At 41.1% G+C, this 18,921-nt stretch overlaps 1 protein-coding gene across 3 annotated transcripts in view; it reads left to right on the forward strand.

Annotated features, from left to right (window-relative positions):
* The first annotated feature begins 4,844 nt into the window (after positions 1-4,844).
* AMFR (autocrine motility factor receptor) overlaps positions 4,845-18,921 on the forward strand; it is a 46,045-nt gene continuing 31,968 nt past the window's right edge. For 2 of the 3 annotated variants that reach the window (XM_007532702.3, XM_060185523.1), the window contains exons 1-5: positions 4,846-5,324; positions 12,445-12,537; positions 15,433-15,597; positions 17,730-17,882; positions 18,194-18,234. In XM_007532702.3, the coding sequence (XP_007532764.1) occupies positions 5,109-5,324; positions 12,445-12,537; positions 15,433-15,597; positions 17,730-17,882; positions 18,194-18,234 (668 nt within the window). In that variant the 5' untranslated portion in view covers positions 4,846-5,108. Of the gene's footprint in view, positions 5,325-12,444; positions 12,538-15,432; positions 15,598-17,729; positions 17,883-18,193; positions 18,235-18,921 lie in introns of all 3 variants that reach the window. The other variant, XM_060185524.1, reaches the window with a different exon arrangement.

The following is an 18,921-nucleotide window of genomic DNA, read 5'->3' on the forward strand; positions in this document are numbered from 1 at the left end:
CAGAAATTCCAGTATCTTAGATTCATACATTTTATACTGATGGACCTTATTTCATTGACATAGAAGGAAGGCATTGAAGTTGGCTAGCTTGGCAAAATTATGGCAGTTGGCATAAAAAGATACCCATTTAAAGGGCTCACTTAAATTTTTTTTTTCCTCCACATAATGGAAGTATTACTTGTGCTTTTCTGAAATTCTGTGTTCTAGTTACTCTTAGGACCATAGTTTAAAAAAAAAATCATGATTTGTAAATAAGTTTTCCAAAAGTAGGTCTATTAGGATTTTTCCCCCCCTCCCCGTCTATTAGGATTTTTAGCTCTTAGATTGCAAAGTTATTTCAATTAACTTGAAGTTATATACAGATAAAAATTTGATTTTAGCAACTGACCAAAAAAAAAAAGCTTTTCAAAATAAGTCTGTAGTAATTTGAATCAGCTAAAGTAGGACAGGACAAATGATTTTTGACAACCTAGTAGGAAAATACAAGTTAAAATTTTTAATTAAACATTGCAAAATTAGGGCTAGTGAGATTTCTTATCTTGGTGGGTCCCTGTTTTGCCATCCAGGTGACCCAAGTTAGAACCCCTGATACACCACATGGGAGTACAGTGGTACTGAGGAAAGTTTTAGTTTGTGTTCTCCTCTAAAGAAAAAAATTGGTCCAGAAGGGTGAAATCCATTTGATAACAGCAAAAACAAACCCAGCAAATTTAAGAACAAATTTTTGGGGAATGAAAAAAGAATCTTAGGGCAAAAAAAATTGTCTATGTCATTTCTTAGTGGTCTGAGTTAATAGCGTTACTACATATTACAAGCCTGATGACAATAACTGATATAAAGGATTTCTTGTAAGATGCAGCTACTTAATAAAAATTTAGTATAGTTAGTAGACAAAAATGAATTTTTGATTCACTTGTGCTGGTCACAAGAGTTTTCTCCTGAATATTGAGTAATGTGAAAAGTGTGTATTTCCTGGTTAGACCTGAGAAAATCATACCAAGGACAGCTGAGCAGTTATTTATAAGCATTCAAATTTCCTTAGTTGAGGTCTTGACAAAACTACATATACTAAGTATTGACTATCTGTTTATGTTTAGTAGTTGGCAAACATAGTCTCCAAGACCAATATGCCTTTTGGAAAAGTCATAAAGTCTGTGTATGGTCTTTCTTTTCCCTCAAGGCCTGAGAGACCTACCCCTCTAGTTCATGCTAAAATACTTCTAACTTTGCTAGTGGGTTCACTGATTATGGGAGGCATAACTGAGACAGCTTGATCTAGCCCTAGTTCTACAATTGCTTCTGTATTCAGGTGAAAAGCTATTGTGACTGCATTTCAGATGCCTTAACTCTTGTCATTCGGGGAGGCTGGAGAGAAGTGGACATTTAGTATGATTTATAAAGTACTATCAGTAGATGTGTGAGTTGAATCATCTGGTTTGTGGCCACTTGTGTCCTTTGGCCTAGAAATTCTTGATCACTACCTGATAATGGTTGAGTCACTCATCCATATGCTGGGTCTTATGTGAGAAAAATACCTTTAATCCAAATTGGCTCAGTTATTAACTTGGAATGTTAAGAGCTCTAATTTTGAATATAAATTTATAATGAACAAAATCTTAAAACTGAACTGGTCAATTATAGTTGTGTTCCAGTTATTGTTTTAAGTTTCCCAAAATACTAGAGCTGGAGAAATTCAAATCTGATGTACTATGTGCAGCATTAGAAGAAAGTATAAGTGCACTCACTGCCCTAACACTAAAGTCTTTTGCTATGGAAGTTCATACTTTAACAACTTTCTTAAATTATGCATTCCACTTCTCTACATAATATTGAATGGCTTTAAAATGAGTGCTTGATTGATTTGTATGTTTGAATGCCTTCCTTGAGTAACCCAGGCAGTGTATACTCTATATAAAACTAAGTGGCACTTCAAAGTATTCATTTAGCTGGAAGGAAAAGAAAAAAAAGTCAAAGTTTTAAGTCATTTACAATTGACAGCCCTTTGAAGAAAATTTTTTCCAAGTGATAAAGACTTGTTTTTTAAAGTAGGTAATACTTAAAATTATTGTGATAATTCTGAATTTGAACTTGTAGATTTTAATCATTATCTTTTCAACTAATGTTACATGGTTCAGTTACTAATTTGGATAACTAAGAATTCCCTTAAGTTAACATTCGAGTACCTGCTGAGTCACTTGAGGTGAAAAGCTTGCAGTAATTTTCCCACCTGGAGGTTTCTTAGAACCATATAGCTTCGCTAGCATAAGGTTTGATAGTCCCTAATTATTCCACTTGTTTTATATCACTTATTTAGATTCAGGTGGATTCATTTAAGCAGTTTTCCTTTGTTCAAATATGTGTGAAACAATACCAGAACTATAATTTGATTTATCATTAAACTTTAATATTAGTTCATATACTGAACAAAGGTGGTATTTATGTCTTTGTGGGGGAAAAAAATCTGACTAAAACACAAGTCTAGATTAATCCAATTTAGATGTCATTTGTATTTTAGTGATGGATCAATTGTATTTTAAGACTAGAAATAAATTGGAAAAATGTGTTACTTATCCTGTTCTATTGAGGGAAAGATCAATGCATTTAAAGACTTAATGTTTTGGTTACTGTATACACATCACAGTGTAATAATTTATAGTTTGGCTTTGAGATTTTTTTCCTGGCATTAAGTTAATAGAAATTGTATAAAAGATAACTGTTTGAGGTTTTGGTTATATTTTCATATTTGTAAAGTAAAAGCTTGACTAAAATGGTCACTGTTCCTTTTTTTAATTTTATTGTCATTTCAATAAAAAAAGTTAAGAGTGACTCTGTGACTGTGTCTCCAACAGCTTACTAACTTTAGTGTGCCATTAGGAATTCAACATGGTGGTTGCTAGTTTTTTTTAGTTTTGCTTTTTGTTTTCTTCCCGTGTCACTGGCCAGGAGACATTAGGTAAGATACAGCTTAGCATAATAATAACCTGAAGGCATAGCACATGTATGTTGCCCTCACACTATTATGTGAATAGCACTGTTCTTAGATTCAGTCATATAGACATTAAAAAAAAAATTCCCCAATAAAGAAATTTAAAAAAAAAGAACAATTAAAAAAAAGAATACAAAAAAAATTTAAGCAAACCTGGGAAGTGGAACAATGGATAAAGTCCTGAACTGTCTAGCATGAAGTCCTGAATACAACACCCAGCATTGTTTGTGATAGAGTGATGTGTGGTTCTCTCTCTCTCTCTCTCTCAATCTCTCTTTCTCTCTGTCTGTAATAATGCAAAAGAAATGAAAACCCTGTGGGTTGAAGACAACTCTCCAGACATGGTGCATGTTTCACCATCTTTCTTGTTCGTGTTTCATTCTTGACACCACATGGGAGTGGTGATGGCACCCAGGGAAGCTCTGGTAATGTGTTCTTTCCCTATTGCTTATCTGAATTAAAAATGTGGCTGAAACAGTGAAATCATATATGCAAGAGGCCCTAGTTTCATAAAATCAAAACAACCTGTGTTTAAATAACCACATCTTCCTCTACCACAGGCTTTTTGAAGCCAAACTCCTGTCCCAACACAGGCACTTTGATATGATTATTTTATTAAAAATTCTGATTGATTTCAAGAATATTTTCTCATTAACACATCTTTAGAATTAGAATATTAGATATGAAAGAAATGAAAACCTAGTTCTAAGCTTGTAAGATTCAGCAGTTACTGAGCACCAACTTGGGCTAGGCATTATTACAGGGAACATTTTCTGTTAGCATCTTTTTTTAAAGATTTTATTAATGAGAAAGATAGGAGAGAGAAAACAATACCATTCTGCTACATGTGCTGCTGGGGGTTGAACTTGGGACTTTATGTTTGAGACTCCAATGTTTTATCCACTGCACTACCTCTTGGACCACTTTCTTTTTCAACAGTCTTACTGAGATAACCAGTGTACAACAGGTGATTTTTATTCAGAATTGTGCTACAATCAGAATATTACAACATTTTCATCTGTTCAAAATCCATTTTAGCTCCTACCCCTAAGAAATCTTTAATTTACTTTGTGTGTACATAGATATATACTTGTCTATTCTAGACATTTCAAGCAAGTGTGTCCTCGAGATTTGTTCATATTACACATATCAGCACTTCATTTCCATAATGGAATAATATTCCTTATGTATCCATCACCTGGTAGGAATTCAGTTGTTTCTGTGTATGGGATTGTTTGTTTGTGTGTTTTCATGTCTCTTGAACACACACACACCCCTAGGAGTGGAACTGCACTCTTAATGTTCGAACATTGATAAACTCTATCAAATTAACCGTACCAGCATACATTCCTACCTGGTGTATATGGGTGGAACCACGTTTTTTCTTTTCCGCTAAATCAGGCTTGTCTTGAGACATTCCTGAAGGGTACTAGTAAACAGACTTAAGACAGCCTCATTAGCAAGAAACTGAAGGTGGGTGATTAATTTTCTTGGGAGGTCAGGGGCTCTTATTCCCTAAGCACCTTCTATTGAGGAAGCCGGGAAGCTGCCAGCCCCTCGGGGCGGTGTGTGTACACCGAGGGCTGAGGAGCAGGACTGGGCCGGTGACGGGTCCCCGGGGCGCGTCTCGTCAACAGGCGACGCGGCCTGGTCCCGAAGGCCCGTCAGCGCCTGAGTGACGCCTCGGCTCGGCCCCAGCAGGTGCCCTGAGCGTCCGCGGGCCGCACAGCCAGGGTGCGGGCGGAGGATAATGCTGGGTGCGGGGCCCAGAGGCCTGCGGCTCGGGCCTGTGCCCGCCAGGCGACAGTACTGCCGCTGGGGGCGGGGGACGAAGGCCGCGCCCCATAGCCCGTCCCGCCCGCACCCCGCTGGGGGCGGCCACCCGCCCCGAGCCCGCCGAGGCTCTTCCGCGCCGGCAGGGGCAGCAGCGGGAGCGGCGCGGGGCGGGGTGGCGCGAGCGGCCCGGAGCGGCCCGGCCCGGCCCGGCGCGGCGGCGGCGGCGGCGGCAGCGGCGGCGGCAGGAGCAGCGACGCCAGAGGCAGCGGGCGACATTGTCGAGGCCGCGGCGGGGACCCGGACGCAGCGCGGGGAGGCCTGGGGTCTGGAGGCCGCCGCTGCCGCCATGCCGCTGCTCTTCCTCGAGCGCTTCCCCTGGCCCAGCCTCCGCACCTACACGGCCCTCAGCGGCCTGGCCCTGCTGGGCACCATCGTCAGCGCCTACCGCGCTCTCAGCCAGCCCGGGGCCGGGCCCGCCGAGCCCGAGCCGCTAACGGACCTGGTGCAGCCCGCGGCCCGCGACGTGGCCCAGTACCTGCTCTCCGACAGCCTGTTCGTGTGGGTGAGCGAAGCTGCCCGGCCTGCGGGGGAGCGGGGCGGGGGGCCGCCATGTCACCCATTATCTCGGGGGAGGGGGGCGTGGCCGGGGTCCCCTCCCCCGGGACCCCCGAGGGCGAGGCGGGGCGGGGTGGGGTCGCGAGCCGGGCGGGAGGACGCGGCCGGGGTGCGGGGTCAGGGTCGGGGTTCCCGGGCGCGGAGACGCGAGCGGGGAGGCGCGACGGCCCGGGCGAGGACCGAGTTGGGGGGTTCGGGCAAGTGCGCGGGTGGAGTGGGGGGCCCAGCAGCTGCGGACAGAGGGACCAGAGGGCAGGTGCTCGCCGGGCTGCGGGAGTGGGCGGCGGGAAAAGCTGGCGAGCGGAGTCGGGTGTCTGAGGGACGCCCGGAAGCATCTGAGCGAGCAGGTTCACGGAGGAGGCCGGGGGCAGCCAGCCAGATGTGCGGCGGCTGCTGTTTCGCTCCTTTGTGGAGGGAAGTTGTAAGGCTTCTCCGATCCGCCCCGGGGAACCGCGCGGGCTTGTTCTCCCGCTGCTGATGGAGCTGAGAGGGCAGAGACAGAACTGGAGAATGTTTGGTGTTTGGACATTTCCTGGTCGGAGAAAGGTCGCCCCATCCCCACACACTTTCTAAAACCGATTCCGTCTGTGACAGACCTCGCTGGGTCACTCAGGCGAACTGTGCTTCCTGGCCTGTTGCTTTTTTACCTGATGATTCATGACAATTTCCTTAGCTGTCTGGAGACAGCAAAACCCAGGCCGCTCCTCATGCTGTGCTAACCCCAGGAGTTCCTCCTTTGTAGTGATCTTAAAAAAAAAAACAACAACAACAAAAACACACACAAAAAAAATTAACACAGCTTGTCTGTTAATGCAAGATAAACAACATTTAGGAGACAGGCATGCTGGTTTGCTAAAAGAGATAATTCCAGGCCAAGCCAGGTCAGCAGTATTTTGACTAGAGAACTTTGTTTCCAGCCTGGCCTTGACTGCCTCTTTATGTAAACTCCAGAGTGGTCAGAAAAGTTACTCCAGGATTTCAGGTGGTCACTCAGATTTACCTCGAGCATCTTGGACCTTGTCTCCTCTGGCAGGTTTTCATTTGGGACTGAGAGTAGGCTGTAAATGACTGAGATTAATATTTCGGATTTGCAGAATGATATACAACACATTTATTTTTAATTAATCCCATTGTGCTTTATCGGGAAGCAATGGGATTTACAAACTGTGGGCTGTGGATTAAGTCCCTGGTTCTTATGATAGGGAAATTTGTAGAAGGCAGCGGATGGTGCATTCTCTTTCTCTGCTGCTCTGTAAAGGGGACCTTACAGTAAAGAGAAAAAAAAAAATTCATCTTGCATCTCATTTAATTTCAAATTGTTCTTTGCTTTTGGGTCAGCAGGTAAATAATTTAAAGCGAAGAATGATTTTTGCCAGATGTTATTGATATTTTTTAAGCATAAGCTATAAATAAGCCTTTGAGAAAGAACCATTATTGTATTTATATAACAGCTGCTAGTATTGTTTAATTTCTCCCTTGAGTTTCTTCCTACAAAACCCTCGTTCCAATTCCAAGGTTGACACCTCTGCAGCAAACATTACATAAAGCTTGGTGATTTTTCTGTGAAAATTGCATTTAGGGAAATTTTCTTTCTAGCTTTTTCAGTAGAGGTTTTGTCTCTGTGAGTTTGTCATTTCTTCCCATCTGTTCATGCTTTCCTTCCTTGATTGGTCTTCACACTATTTTTCTTCCATTTTTCCTCTGAGATTTCACACTTTTCATCTTGGTCTTCACTGATTTCTCAGACCCTCCTTTCTGTGGACTGTATATTTTCCTCATCACCCATACAAAGTTTGTGCTTTAGTAGTTAAGGAGTAACAGACTCATCGGCCTTCCTTTTTGACATACTGGCATTGTTGACTATGTTCTGGGCTCTTTTTCAGTGCCCTGCCCTCAAATTTTCAGGTTCATGTTTGCAAAAACCTAGTAAGACAAAACACAACCCGATCTTTATGGCAGTCTGCAAATCATGCTGGCTGTTGTTGGAACCTCTAAAACATCTTTGTAGAATATAGACTAGTAGAGATTTGATAGCATCTCAGGTTTTTTGTTGTTTTTTTTTTTCTAGCTCAGAAATGTGTCAGAGATATTACTTGGGCTACTCAGGTAGGCACAGCCTGTAAAAGATTGCCCCCTCCCCATTAAGCATTCCATATACAATAGGCATACTTTGATAAATGATGACAGATATGTAACCAAAAAAATACGATGGAGTTTGGTGGAAAGAGGAAATGGTGTCGGGACTGGGTGGTGGCACACCTGGTTAAATGCACATATTACCACGCATAAGGACCTGGTTCTCACGTGCTGTGGGAAGGCTTCACAAGTGGTCAAGTAATGCTGCAGATGTCTCTCTGTCTTTCTCTCTAGACCCCCTCCCCTCTCAATTTATTTCTGTCCTATCTAGTAAAATGAGTAAATTTTATAAATAAATAAGAGGAAGTGCTGTCTAGAGCAGAACATATGGGAGATGGTATTTGAACTCTTGGGTGGGGAAGATCGCATGATGGTTATGCAAAAGGATCTTCTCAACTAAGACAGCAAAGGTGTCAGGTTCAATCACTAGCACTACAATAAACCAGCGCTGAGCAGTGCTTTGGTCTCTTTCTCTCAATTAAATATGTATTTTAAAAAATGAAATCAGCCTTCCCATTGATATAAAAAAATATCAGTCTTGAAATGGGAAGAGCAAAAACTATTCTATGTAGAGAAAACTGTGTGTCCCTCAGGCTGCTCTGTGGAGATCTGTACAGAGTAGTCATGACTGGGCTATTAAATGGAGATTTCACTGGTTTCTTTAAGAGTGAGGTTGAGAAGGTGAAGCAGGGAGGGACCTGGAGTGACAGGAGGTGGAGGAAATGACAATGTGGCTGAAAACAAGTGGTGAGCAAACTTCTTCTTCTTCTTTTTTTTTTAATATTTATTCCCTTTTGTTGCTGTTGTTGTTATTGATACCATTGTTGTTGGATAGGGCAGAGAGAAATGGAGAGAGGAGGGGAAGACAGAGAGGGGAGAGAAAGATACACACCTGCAGATCTGCTTCACAGCTTGAGAAGCAACTCCCCTAAAGGCATATTTCTTTTTTCTTTATTGAATACTTTTTTATTTTGAGGAAAAAAGAAATAAATAAGGGAATAAACAAAATCAAATGAAGTTTTGATCTTGAAATGTAGATGAGGTTTTTTGTTATTAATATTTTTAATTTTATTTATTTAAAAAAGGAGACATTAGCAAAACCATAGGCTAAGAGGGGTACAACTCCACACAATTCCCACCACCAGATCTCCGTATCCCCTCTCCTCCCCTGATAGCTTTCCTATTCTTTATCCCTCTGGGAGTATGGACCCAGGGTCATTGTGGGATGCAGAAGGTGGAAGGTCTGGCTTCTGCAATTGCTTCCCTGCTGAACATGGGCGTTGACTGGTTGATCTGTACTCCCAGCCAAGGCATATTTCTTAAGGTGTGCACCTCTTGGCAGCCAGGTTGGTTATCACCTGGGGGTAAATTGTAGTTTTAAGCCTGGGGGTTGTTTTGTTTGTTTGTTTGTTTGTTTGTTTCGGGGGTGGAGGGGAGAAGGATAAATCCTTGAACTTTTTATTTTGGCACAGGTGATTTTAGGCCCACATGTGATTGAGAAACTGCTTAGGGAGAGAAGTTTTCACCCCTCATCGATGATAGGGGGAGGTTGAAGGTCAGATTATGTAAAACTTGCCTATTCTGTTAGGGGCCACTGACATAATTTTATGGGCTGTAGGGCTTTAAGGGGTAGAGGCCAGGAGAAAAGGCTGACAAAGCTATTATTATTATTATTATTTTTAGAAAATAATACCATCTTTGGTAACATTATGAAAAAGATAAAGTTGATGTAGTATGGAAAGAGGCTAGGATCTGTTTAAATCCCCCCCCCCCCACACCACCACACACATACCCCCCACACACCCAGGTCTTTCCAGGGGGCCCTATGGTATAAACACTGGAAACAGGTTCTAGGGTAGCCTCCAGCCTTATACAAATACCTACGCTTGACTTGACATTATCATTTGTAACCTTAAATCGTTCTAGACTTTCATTTTATTTATTTATTTTTATTATGTTTATTATGTAATGGGTAGAGACAGCCAGAAAATCAAGAGGGAAGGGAAGAGAGGGGGGGGGGGAAGAGACAGACACTACAACCCTGCTTTGCCACTGGCAAAGCTTTCCCCCTGCAGGTAGGGACTGGAGGCTTGAACCTGGGTCCTTGCACATTGTAACACATGTGCTCAATCAGGTGCTCCACCACCCAGCCCCCTAGACTTTCATTTTAAAGCTACACTGCAGATCAGGTCTTATTTTGTTACCCATTTCTCGGCTTATTTTAATTGTTCATTGAAGTACCTATGTGTCCATTTCATTGTTTGTTTTGGTTTGTTTAGCTATTTAGGTGTTTTTGCCTCTACTATTTTTATTCCTACCCATCACTTTTACCACTTTCTGCTTTCTGTTTTTGTCCCCCCCCCCCTAGATTTGCATCTGAAATTGTCAGAGCAGGGCATTGATCAAACTGAGAAATAGAAATGATAGGAATAGGGTGGGAGGGGAATAACATAATGGTTATGCATAGAGACTCATGCCTGAGGCTCCAAGATCCCAAGTTCAGTTCCCCACACCACCATAAGCCGCCAGAGCTGAACAGTGCTCTGGTCACAGATACAACAACAAACAATGAAGCAAAAGCAAACAAGAAAAATAGAAATATAAAAGTAAGTGTTAAGGTCTCTACTGAATGGTATGCAAAGGGAAATGCTCAAAGATGTATTTATATATGTTTATGAGCTAGAGAGAGACCTAGCACCCACTGCTGCATCGCATGTGGTGGTGAGAGTGTCGATATGTTATACTTGCAGGCCCCATGCTCCACCCATTGAACCGTCTCCCTGACTATTTAAATTAAATCGTTTAAATAGAAGTTTCAAAGGGTAAGAAAAAAAAAATCTTCCAAAATTAAAATGAGTAAAAGTGAACTGATTGTTTCAAGACATCATTGACAACTAGAGGTGGCCTATTTGTCCTGGCCTCTTTTTTACAGTCTAATCAGCCAAGAAGGTTCAGTACACATGCTGCTATGCATGAGGACTCACGTTCAGGTTCCTGGTTGCCACCTGCAGGGGGAAGCTTCACAAAGTGGTGAAGCAATGCTATAGGAGTCTTTCTCTTTCTGTTGGAATATTACTAAAGATTTAGTGGGATTTGCTTTTAAAGGAGTAATGTGCAATTATGTTTCTGTCTATAAGTGCAGTTTCTCAACACGTTGACAGTTTTCATTTATCATTTGCCTATTGGAATGGCAATACTTGTAAAATTAAGATGTTTTCTATAAAGAGACAATAATTATTAAGGTGTTTCTGTTTTTGTTGTTGTTGTTGTTAATATGTGCGCTTACCTGGGTGTACCACTGCCTGGCTTTTTGTTTTGTTGCTCATTGGGACTCTGCGCCTGTGTGATTCAGCCACTTCTGGCAGATTTTTTTTTTTTCTTTTAATTTCAAGTAGAGAGAGAGGGGGAGGGAAAGAGACAGAGTGGGGGAGGAGGGGAGACACCACAGCACTATTCCACCAAGCACAAAGTTTCTTCTGCCACAGGTGATACCATGGAGTCCTGAGGGCTCAGACCTGGCTCCTCATACGTGGTAGTGGTAGTGGTAGTGGTAGTGCGCACTATACCACTTGAGCTGTCTGCCAGCCCTCCCATTAAGGTATTTGGGGAGCACTTTGTTATAATCCTTAAGTAATTTTTAGAAGCTTCCAATTCTTGTGACTTTGCTTTTCATATTAAAAAGTTCACAAAAGTTTCTTTTTAAGTTCCCTTTCTAATACCACATGCTTTCTTTCTCAAGGTTGCTTATTTTTCTCTTCAAAGCTTTGTTAACAACAACAACAACAACAACAAAGAAATTCATTAATGCAAGGGGGAGTGGGACGAGAACTAGAATATCAAAGCATACCTCTGTGCAAGTCAAGCACTCTACCCATTGCAAACCTACTAGGCAGCAGCTTTACTCATTTTTATCTTCCATGTCAGTTAAAATAAGAAATGTTTACCATTGAGTGATGGCCTTGTGGAAGTAGTTTCACTTTCTTTTTTGTAAACTAGATACGTATTTCCCATAACTTATTTTTGAATTTAGAAAATTTTCTTAGGAAAGTTTAACTCAAAAAAAAAAAAAAAAGCTTAGATTTGGTAAATATAGGCATATTTTTTTCATTACTTAGTTTTATAGAGCTTTTCAGATAGTGTGCTTTTATAGATTAAAGGCTTATGGCAGGCACCATTTTTGCAACAGCATGTGTTCATCTTGTCACCTTTAATTAAGGGGTTGACAGTATTTTTTAGACATATTGTTATTGCACACTTAATAGACAGTATAGTGTAAACATAACTTATTTGCACTGGCAAGAATTATGTGACTCACTTTTTTGTAATATTTACTTTATTGTGGTGTTCTGGAACTGAACCCTCAATTTCTTCAAGGTCTGTGTATGATACTTGTTTATGTTGTAGCCCAGGATGTGTGAGAATGCCAAAAGGCTTTTATAGCAACCTGCTTTGTGTGTTAGACCACTTTCCATGTTTTGCAGCTTCTAGAAATCTAAAAGACAAAACAAAGCCCTATTCCTATCTTCATTGCCCATGAAAATGTGCTCCTTCAGATCTTATCTTTTGTTAGTAGAGAATCTGAAAGCCTCAATCATTGGAAGTCATAACCAAATCCCTAATATAAAAATTTTAGTGCTGTTATTATTTTTATTTTTTTTTTATTTTTTTTCTTTATTATTTATTAGATAGAGACAGTCAGATATCAAGAGGGAAGGGGAAGATAGGGAGGGAGAGAGAGAGAGAGACACCTGTGGGCCTGCTTTACCACTTGTAAAGCTTTCCCCCTTCAGGTGGGGACTGGGGGCTCGAACCTGGGTCCTTATGCATTGTAACATGTACATTCAATGAGGTGCTCCACCGCCTGGTCCTGAGGTGTTATTATTTTTCTTTGGGAAGAAATTAACTTTTTTCCCCCATTGGTTTGTGTTCAGGTACTGGTAAATACTGCTTGCTGTGTTTTGATGTTGGTGGCAAAACTAATCCAGTGTATTGTGTTTGGCCCTCTTCGAGTGAGTGAAAGACAGGTAAGTCCAGATGGTAAGGAAGGAATCCTTGACCAGGGTTTTGTTTTGTTTTGTCTTGGCGTACTTTCAGGTTTAGAGGAACGTTTCATGAATACTATGCTGTACCTGTCAAACCCCTTTTCCATATTCAGTCTTTAAATTTGCCTTTTTTTTTTTTTTCCCTGACTCACATGAGGGTAAGTTGTGAACATTGTCCCAATTCACATAGCAAATAGACAGTGAAGCAAAGATTCAAAGCCAGGGTACAAAATGTCCTACATTCATCTTGTATTTTTCCTCCTCCAGGCCAAGAAGCACATTGCCAAAGATTCCTAGTTTTTGTTTTCTGTACAGAGGATGTGCTATCAGAGTACTGTGTATGAAAGTTCTACAAATTCTTTAAGCAGTCATACTAGTAATTTGTTAACATTTAGGTTGAATTGCTTTTGCTTTTATTCAGTTTGGCATTTCCTTGTTTTGATTTTTTGAATTTTGGAACATTTATATGGTTCAAAACTACATATAGTTAAATACACTTGGAGGTCTTATTTTCACCCATGGTCTCTTCACCCAGTTTCTACCACTCTTATAGATGGTTTGGTAGTATATCTAATATCTGTAAGATTCCCTTCATTATTCCCCCCTCCCTTTTTTGAATTTTTTACCAGAGCACTGCTCAGCTCTGGCTTATGGTGGTGCAGGGGATTGAACCTGGCACTTTGGAGCCTCAGGTATGAGAGTCTCTTTGCATAACCATTATGCTACCCCTGCCCTCATTGCCCCTTTCTTTAGAAGAGAAAATTTGTTTCCCTCCCCTCCCTCCTTTCCTTCCTTCCTTCCTCCCTCCCTTCCTTCCCTCCCTCCCTCCTTCCCCCCTTCCTTCCTTCCTCCCTTCCTTCCTTCCTTCCTTCCTTCCTTCCTTCCTTCCTTCCTTCCTTCCTTCCTTCCTTCTTCCCTTCCTTCCCTGGACTTCAGAGCATGAAATTCTTTAGCATAATCATTATGCTTTGTCCATAGCCCAAGAAAAAGACTTTTAAAACTGAAATCCTTGGGGGTCAGGTGGTAGCAGTAGTACAGTGGGTTAAGTGCACATGACTCGAAGTGCAAAGACTGGCGTAAGGAGCCAAGTTCAAGCCCCCAGCTCCCCACCTCCAGGGGAGTTGCTTCATAAGCGGTGAAGCAGGTTTTCAGGTGTCTATCTTTTTCTCCCCCTCTGTCTTCCCCTCCTCTCTTGATTTCTCTCTGTCTTACCCAACAACAATGACATCAATAACAACAATAATAACCACAACAATGATAAAACAAAAGGGGACAAAATAGCCTCCAGGAGCAGTGGATTCGTGGTGCAGGCACGAGCCCCAGCAGTAACCCTAGAGGCAAAACAAACAAACAAACAAACAAAAAAGCAACTTGATATCCTTATGTAGAGTAAGTATAGTGAAGCAGATATACCAGATATACACTGCTTTTAGGGGTGTGCATTTACACAGCTTTTCTGAAAACTGGGGGGTCGGACAGTGGTGCACCAGCCTAAATGCACATGCTGCCATGAACTAGGACTTGGGTTTGAGTCCCCGCTGCCCACATGTGGGGCACGCTTTATGAGCGGTGAAACAGGTCTGTATGTGTCTATCTTTCTCTCTCCTCTGTCTCCCCCTGCTCTCTTGATTTCTCTCTGTCCTGTCAAATAAAAATAGAAAGGAAAAAGTGGCTGATTCCTAGTGCCAGCACCGAGCCCCAGCAATAACCCTTGTGGCAATAAATAATAAACAAACTGGGAAGATACTATTAGAAATCATGAAAACGGGGGTCGGGCGGTGGCGCAGTGTGTTAAGCGCATGTGGCGCAAAGCGCAAGGACCGGCTTAAGGATCCCGGTTCGAGCCCCCAGCTCCCCACCTGCAGGGGAGTCGCTTCACAGGCGGTGAAGCAGGTCTGCAGGTGTCTATCTCTCTCTCCCCCACTCTGTCTTCCCCTCCTCTCTCCATTTCTCTCTGTCCTATCCAACAATGGATAGTGTCAACAAGGGCAATAATAATAACCACAACGAGGCTACAACAACAAGGGCAACAAAAGGGGGAAAAAATGGCCTCCAGGAGCGGTGTATTCATGGTGCAGGCACCGAGCCCAGCAATAAATAACCCTGGAGGAAAAAAAAAAAGAAAGAAAGAAATCATGAAAACATTTGCAATCATTGACTTGGTAATGCTGAATATATATATATATATATATATTGATAGAAACTTATATAATCATTGTGATAATTTCAGAACAGTGAAGAATTAAAAACAAGTTTTGCTGTTCCACCTGTAACTACTAATAATAGCATATTCAGAGAATATCTACTAAACTCATGTTTTTACAATATAAGTGAAATAATACAATGCACATTAGTATTTTACACAGTGAAAGAAGAAAAATGCATTAAAATGTTTTAAAAAATCACACATAGGTTTTCTTGATGCTTTATTAATTAAATGAGTATGTGTTTTTCCTAACCTGAAGGATATTTTAGAAAATGAAGGTTTAATCCTTTCTATAGTTTCAAGGATCTAAGAGCAGAAATGTTAAAAGCCATACTGGTAGCTTTTACCATTACTTTTTATTTTGTCTTGAAAGTATATGTATTTTTTTCTTAACACATAGGTTGCTAGACTAATAACACTTCTCCTTTTAATGGCTAAAATTCTGTAAACTCAGAGTTGCAGTTCAAAGTGTACAAATTACTTTCTAGATTTCTTGCTTTTATTTCTCAGAGGAGTAGTTTTGTCTCTACCTTCAGTTTCTTGTGGACTAGTGTTAGAGCGTTGAGTATAGAATAGTTTCTACATGAAAACCAGCTTTTGTTGTATTAGTATATTGTCTTAAATGGCTTAAGGCATGATTGTACTCACCTTATAAATGTTTTTCTTTTTAGCACCTCAAAGACAAATTTTGGAATTTTATTTTCTACAAGTTCATTTTCATTTTTGGTGTGCTGAATGTCCAGACAGTGGAAGAAGTGGTCATGTGGTGCCTTTGGTTTGCAGGACTTGTATTTTTGCATCTGATGGTTCAACTCTGCAAGGACCGATTTGAATATGTAAGTTTCTAGCCAGACTCTTTGCGTGCTTAATCACACATTTCCAGATTTAAATTGTGTAGTATGAATGAGCCGTAACCAGCATGGGCCAGGTAGCTGTCCAGGAAAAGACTATTTATGTTTACATGCATATTATATTTGCAGAAATTTGGGGGTCAGTCCACCTACACAAACTGTTTTGATTGTCTTATAAGAAAACTACTTAGTATATTAGGGGGTCAAGCTGTAGCACAGCGGGTATGAAGCGTAAGTACTGGCATAAGGATCCCAGTTTGAGCCCCCGGCTCCCCACCTGCAGGGAGCTCACTTCATGGGCGGTGAAGCAGGTCTGCAAGTGTCTGTCTCTCCCCCTCTGTCTTCCCTGCCTTTCTCGATTTCTCTGTCCTATTCAACAACAACAACATCAATAATAATAATAACCACACAATGATAAAACAACAAAAGCAACAAAAGGGGAAAAAAATAGCCTCCAGGAGCAGTGGATTAGTGCAGGTACCCAGCAGTAACCCTGGAGGCAAAAAAAAAAAAAAAAAAAAAAAAAACCAAACTACTTAATATATAAACTGACTAAAAATTAGTTTCTTTCATATATTTTCTAGTTACATCTTCCTCCATTTTTTCTCCTTCTCACTCTGACTCTTAGAGCTCTTCTTTCTGACTAGTTCTCACTGTTTCCACACTTAGGCAAAGGATTGAATTAACTCTCTTGGCTTCATTGTTTCCAGAAATGTATCCTTTTCTGTCAGGTACAAAATTTACCTCTGAGGAGTTGGGTGGTAGCTCAGCGGGTTAAACGCAGGTGGCGCAAAGTGCAAGGACCAGCGGAAGGATCCTGGTTCGAGCCCCCAGCTCCACCTGCAGGGGAGTTGCTTTACAGGCGGTGAAGCAGGTCTGCAGGTGTCGCTCTTTCTCTCCCCATCTCTGCCTTCCCCTCCTCTCTCCATTTCTCCTGGTCCTATCCAACAACAATGACAACAATAATAACTACAACAATAAAACAAGGGCAACAAAAGGAATAAATAAATATAAAAAATTTCCTCTGGACTTTCGATCAAAGTTGTGCATGGGGTCCCTCACTTATTAGTGATTCTGACCTATTTCATAGATCCTGGATGAATGTACATCTACAGTTCTGCCCTTCTGTCAAACTCCCTCCAGTGCCTTGATTGTCCCGTTTTTACCTTGTCCTCAAGGACCAGTTGGCTATTACCTCTGTGTGAGTTCATCATCTCAGAGTATTTAGCAGTTTCACAATTCAGTTGCATTCCAGCTCAAGAACAGAAGCTTCTACCTGCCCTAACAACTGTTATCTATACTTTCCTGCTCCTGAGTCACAGCTCCAGGGCTGCTTTTCCTAGCAGTTGGTTCTCCTCCTATGTTAGCATAGCTTTATACTAATAGAGCCTCACCTGGATTACATTTCAGTTGCCCTAGCCCCAAACAGACTAGAATGTTCTCCAGGTGAATATTGGGAAAGAACACTTGCAAGATTGAGAAAGTGATACTACTCTGAGTCCTGTTGAATGTTAGAAGAATTTTATTTATTTATTTATTTTAATTGCTTATAGAAATGTTCATAATCCCAGTGGTTGGAGAATCCTTGAGGTTTTGAGAGAAAAATTCAATGTATATTGCTATATTTGGTAAATATATGGCCATTTAGGTCTGTTGGAGAATTTTGACCTGGTAATGAAGTGCTTTTTCTCTGCTTTGCATTTGACCATGTGACTAAGTATAGGCCCCCAAAGACACATAGATCATCCTTGAGTAGCGTAGAGCAAGGCATAACACTATGAAGAGGTGGTCCAGGAGATGGTGTAGTGGATAAAGCATTAGACTCTTCAAGCATGAGGTCCTGAGTTAATTCCTGGCAGCACATGTACCAGAGTGATGTCTGGTTCTTTCTCTCTCCTCCTATCTTTCTCATTAATAAATAAATAAAACCTTTTAAAAAAAAATCTCCAACAAGGGCAACAAAAGGGCAACAAAATTAAAAAAATATTTTTTTAAAAAGTCTCCAGCAGTGTATGTACTGATATCTCAATCAATAAGATCTTTAAAAGAAAAAAAAAAAAAACAAGAAAACATTAAGAAGAGAAATGAGCTCCCTTCTCCTGTTTTGTATGTTCCAGCTTTCCTTTTCTCCCACCACACCAATGAGTAGCCACGGTCGAGTTCTGTTGCTGTTGATAGCCATGCTGCTTTCTTGCTGTGGATTAGCCGTTGTCTGTTGTGTCACAGGCTATACCCACGGAATGCACACATTGGCTTTCATGGCTGCAGAGGTAAGATATAGACAGAGGTTTTTGTTATGACTATATTCTTGTGTGTTTTCAAGGAAGCTACATGGTCATTGACAGATTATTTTGACCCCACACCCGTCCCCTCTTAGTAACCTTCAAATATGCCATATCCTTGTTTTTCTTATAACTGCAAAGTATACCTTTTGACCACCTTCATCCAGTTACTCTAGCTACCACCCCTTGAGTATCCTGATTTTTAACTGAGAAATGTTTTATCTTTTATCATTTTGTAAAAGTTTGACCTGTACAATCCTAATTTTGAATTAAAAAATGAATATATATATTTTTTACAGTCTCTTCTTGTGACAGTGAGGACTGCTCATGTGATTTTACGGTGAGTAGAAATTTGGAAGGGAGTCTATTGACTGAAGTCTACTGTATACAGTTGATTTTAAGATATAATATGTATAAGATATACAGTATTTTTTAAAATTTCTTTATTGGGGAATTAATGTTTTACATTCAACAGTAAATACAATAGTTTGTAGATGCATAACATTTCTCAGTTTTCATATAACAATACAACCCCCACTAGGTCCTCTGTCATCCTTCTTGGACCTGTATTCTCCCCACCCACCCACCCCAGAGTCTTTTACTTTGGTGCAGTATGCCAATTCCAGTTCAGGTTCTACTTGTGTTTTCTTTTCTGATCTTGTTTTTCAACTTCTGCCTGAGAGTGAGATCATCCCATATTCATCCTTCTGTTTCTGACTTATTTCACTTAACATGAATTTTTCAAGGTCCATCCAAGATCGGCTGAAAACGGTGAAGTCACCATGTTTTATAGCTGAGTAGTATTCCGTTGTGTATATATACCACAACTTGCTCAACCATTCATCTGTTGTTGGACACCTGGGTTGCTTCCAGCTTTTGGCTATTACAAATTGTGCTGCCAAGAACATATGTGTACACAGATCTTTTTGGATGGGTGTGTTGGGTTCCTTAGGATATATATCCCTAGGAGAGGAATTGCAGGGTCATAGGATAGGTCCATTTCTAGCCTTCTGAGAGTTCTCCAGAC

This window comes from Erinaceus europaeus, chromosome 2 (assembly GCF_950295315.1).
Source record: "Erinaceus europaeus chromosome 2, mEriEur2.1, whole genome shotgun sequence".
NCBI lineage: Eukaryota > Metazoa > Chordata > Mammalia > Eulipotyphla > Erinaceidae > Erinaceus > Erinaceus europaeus.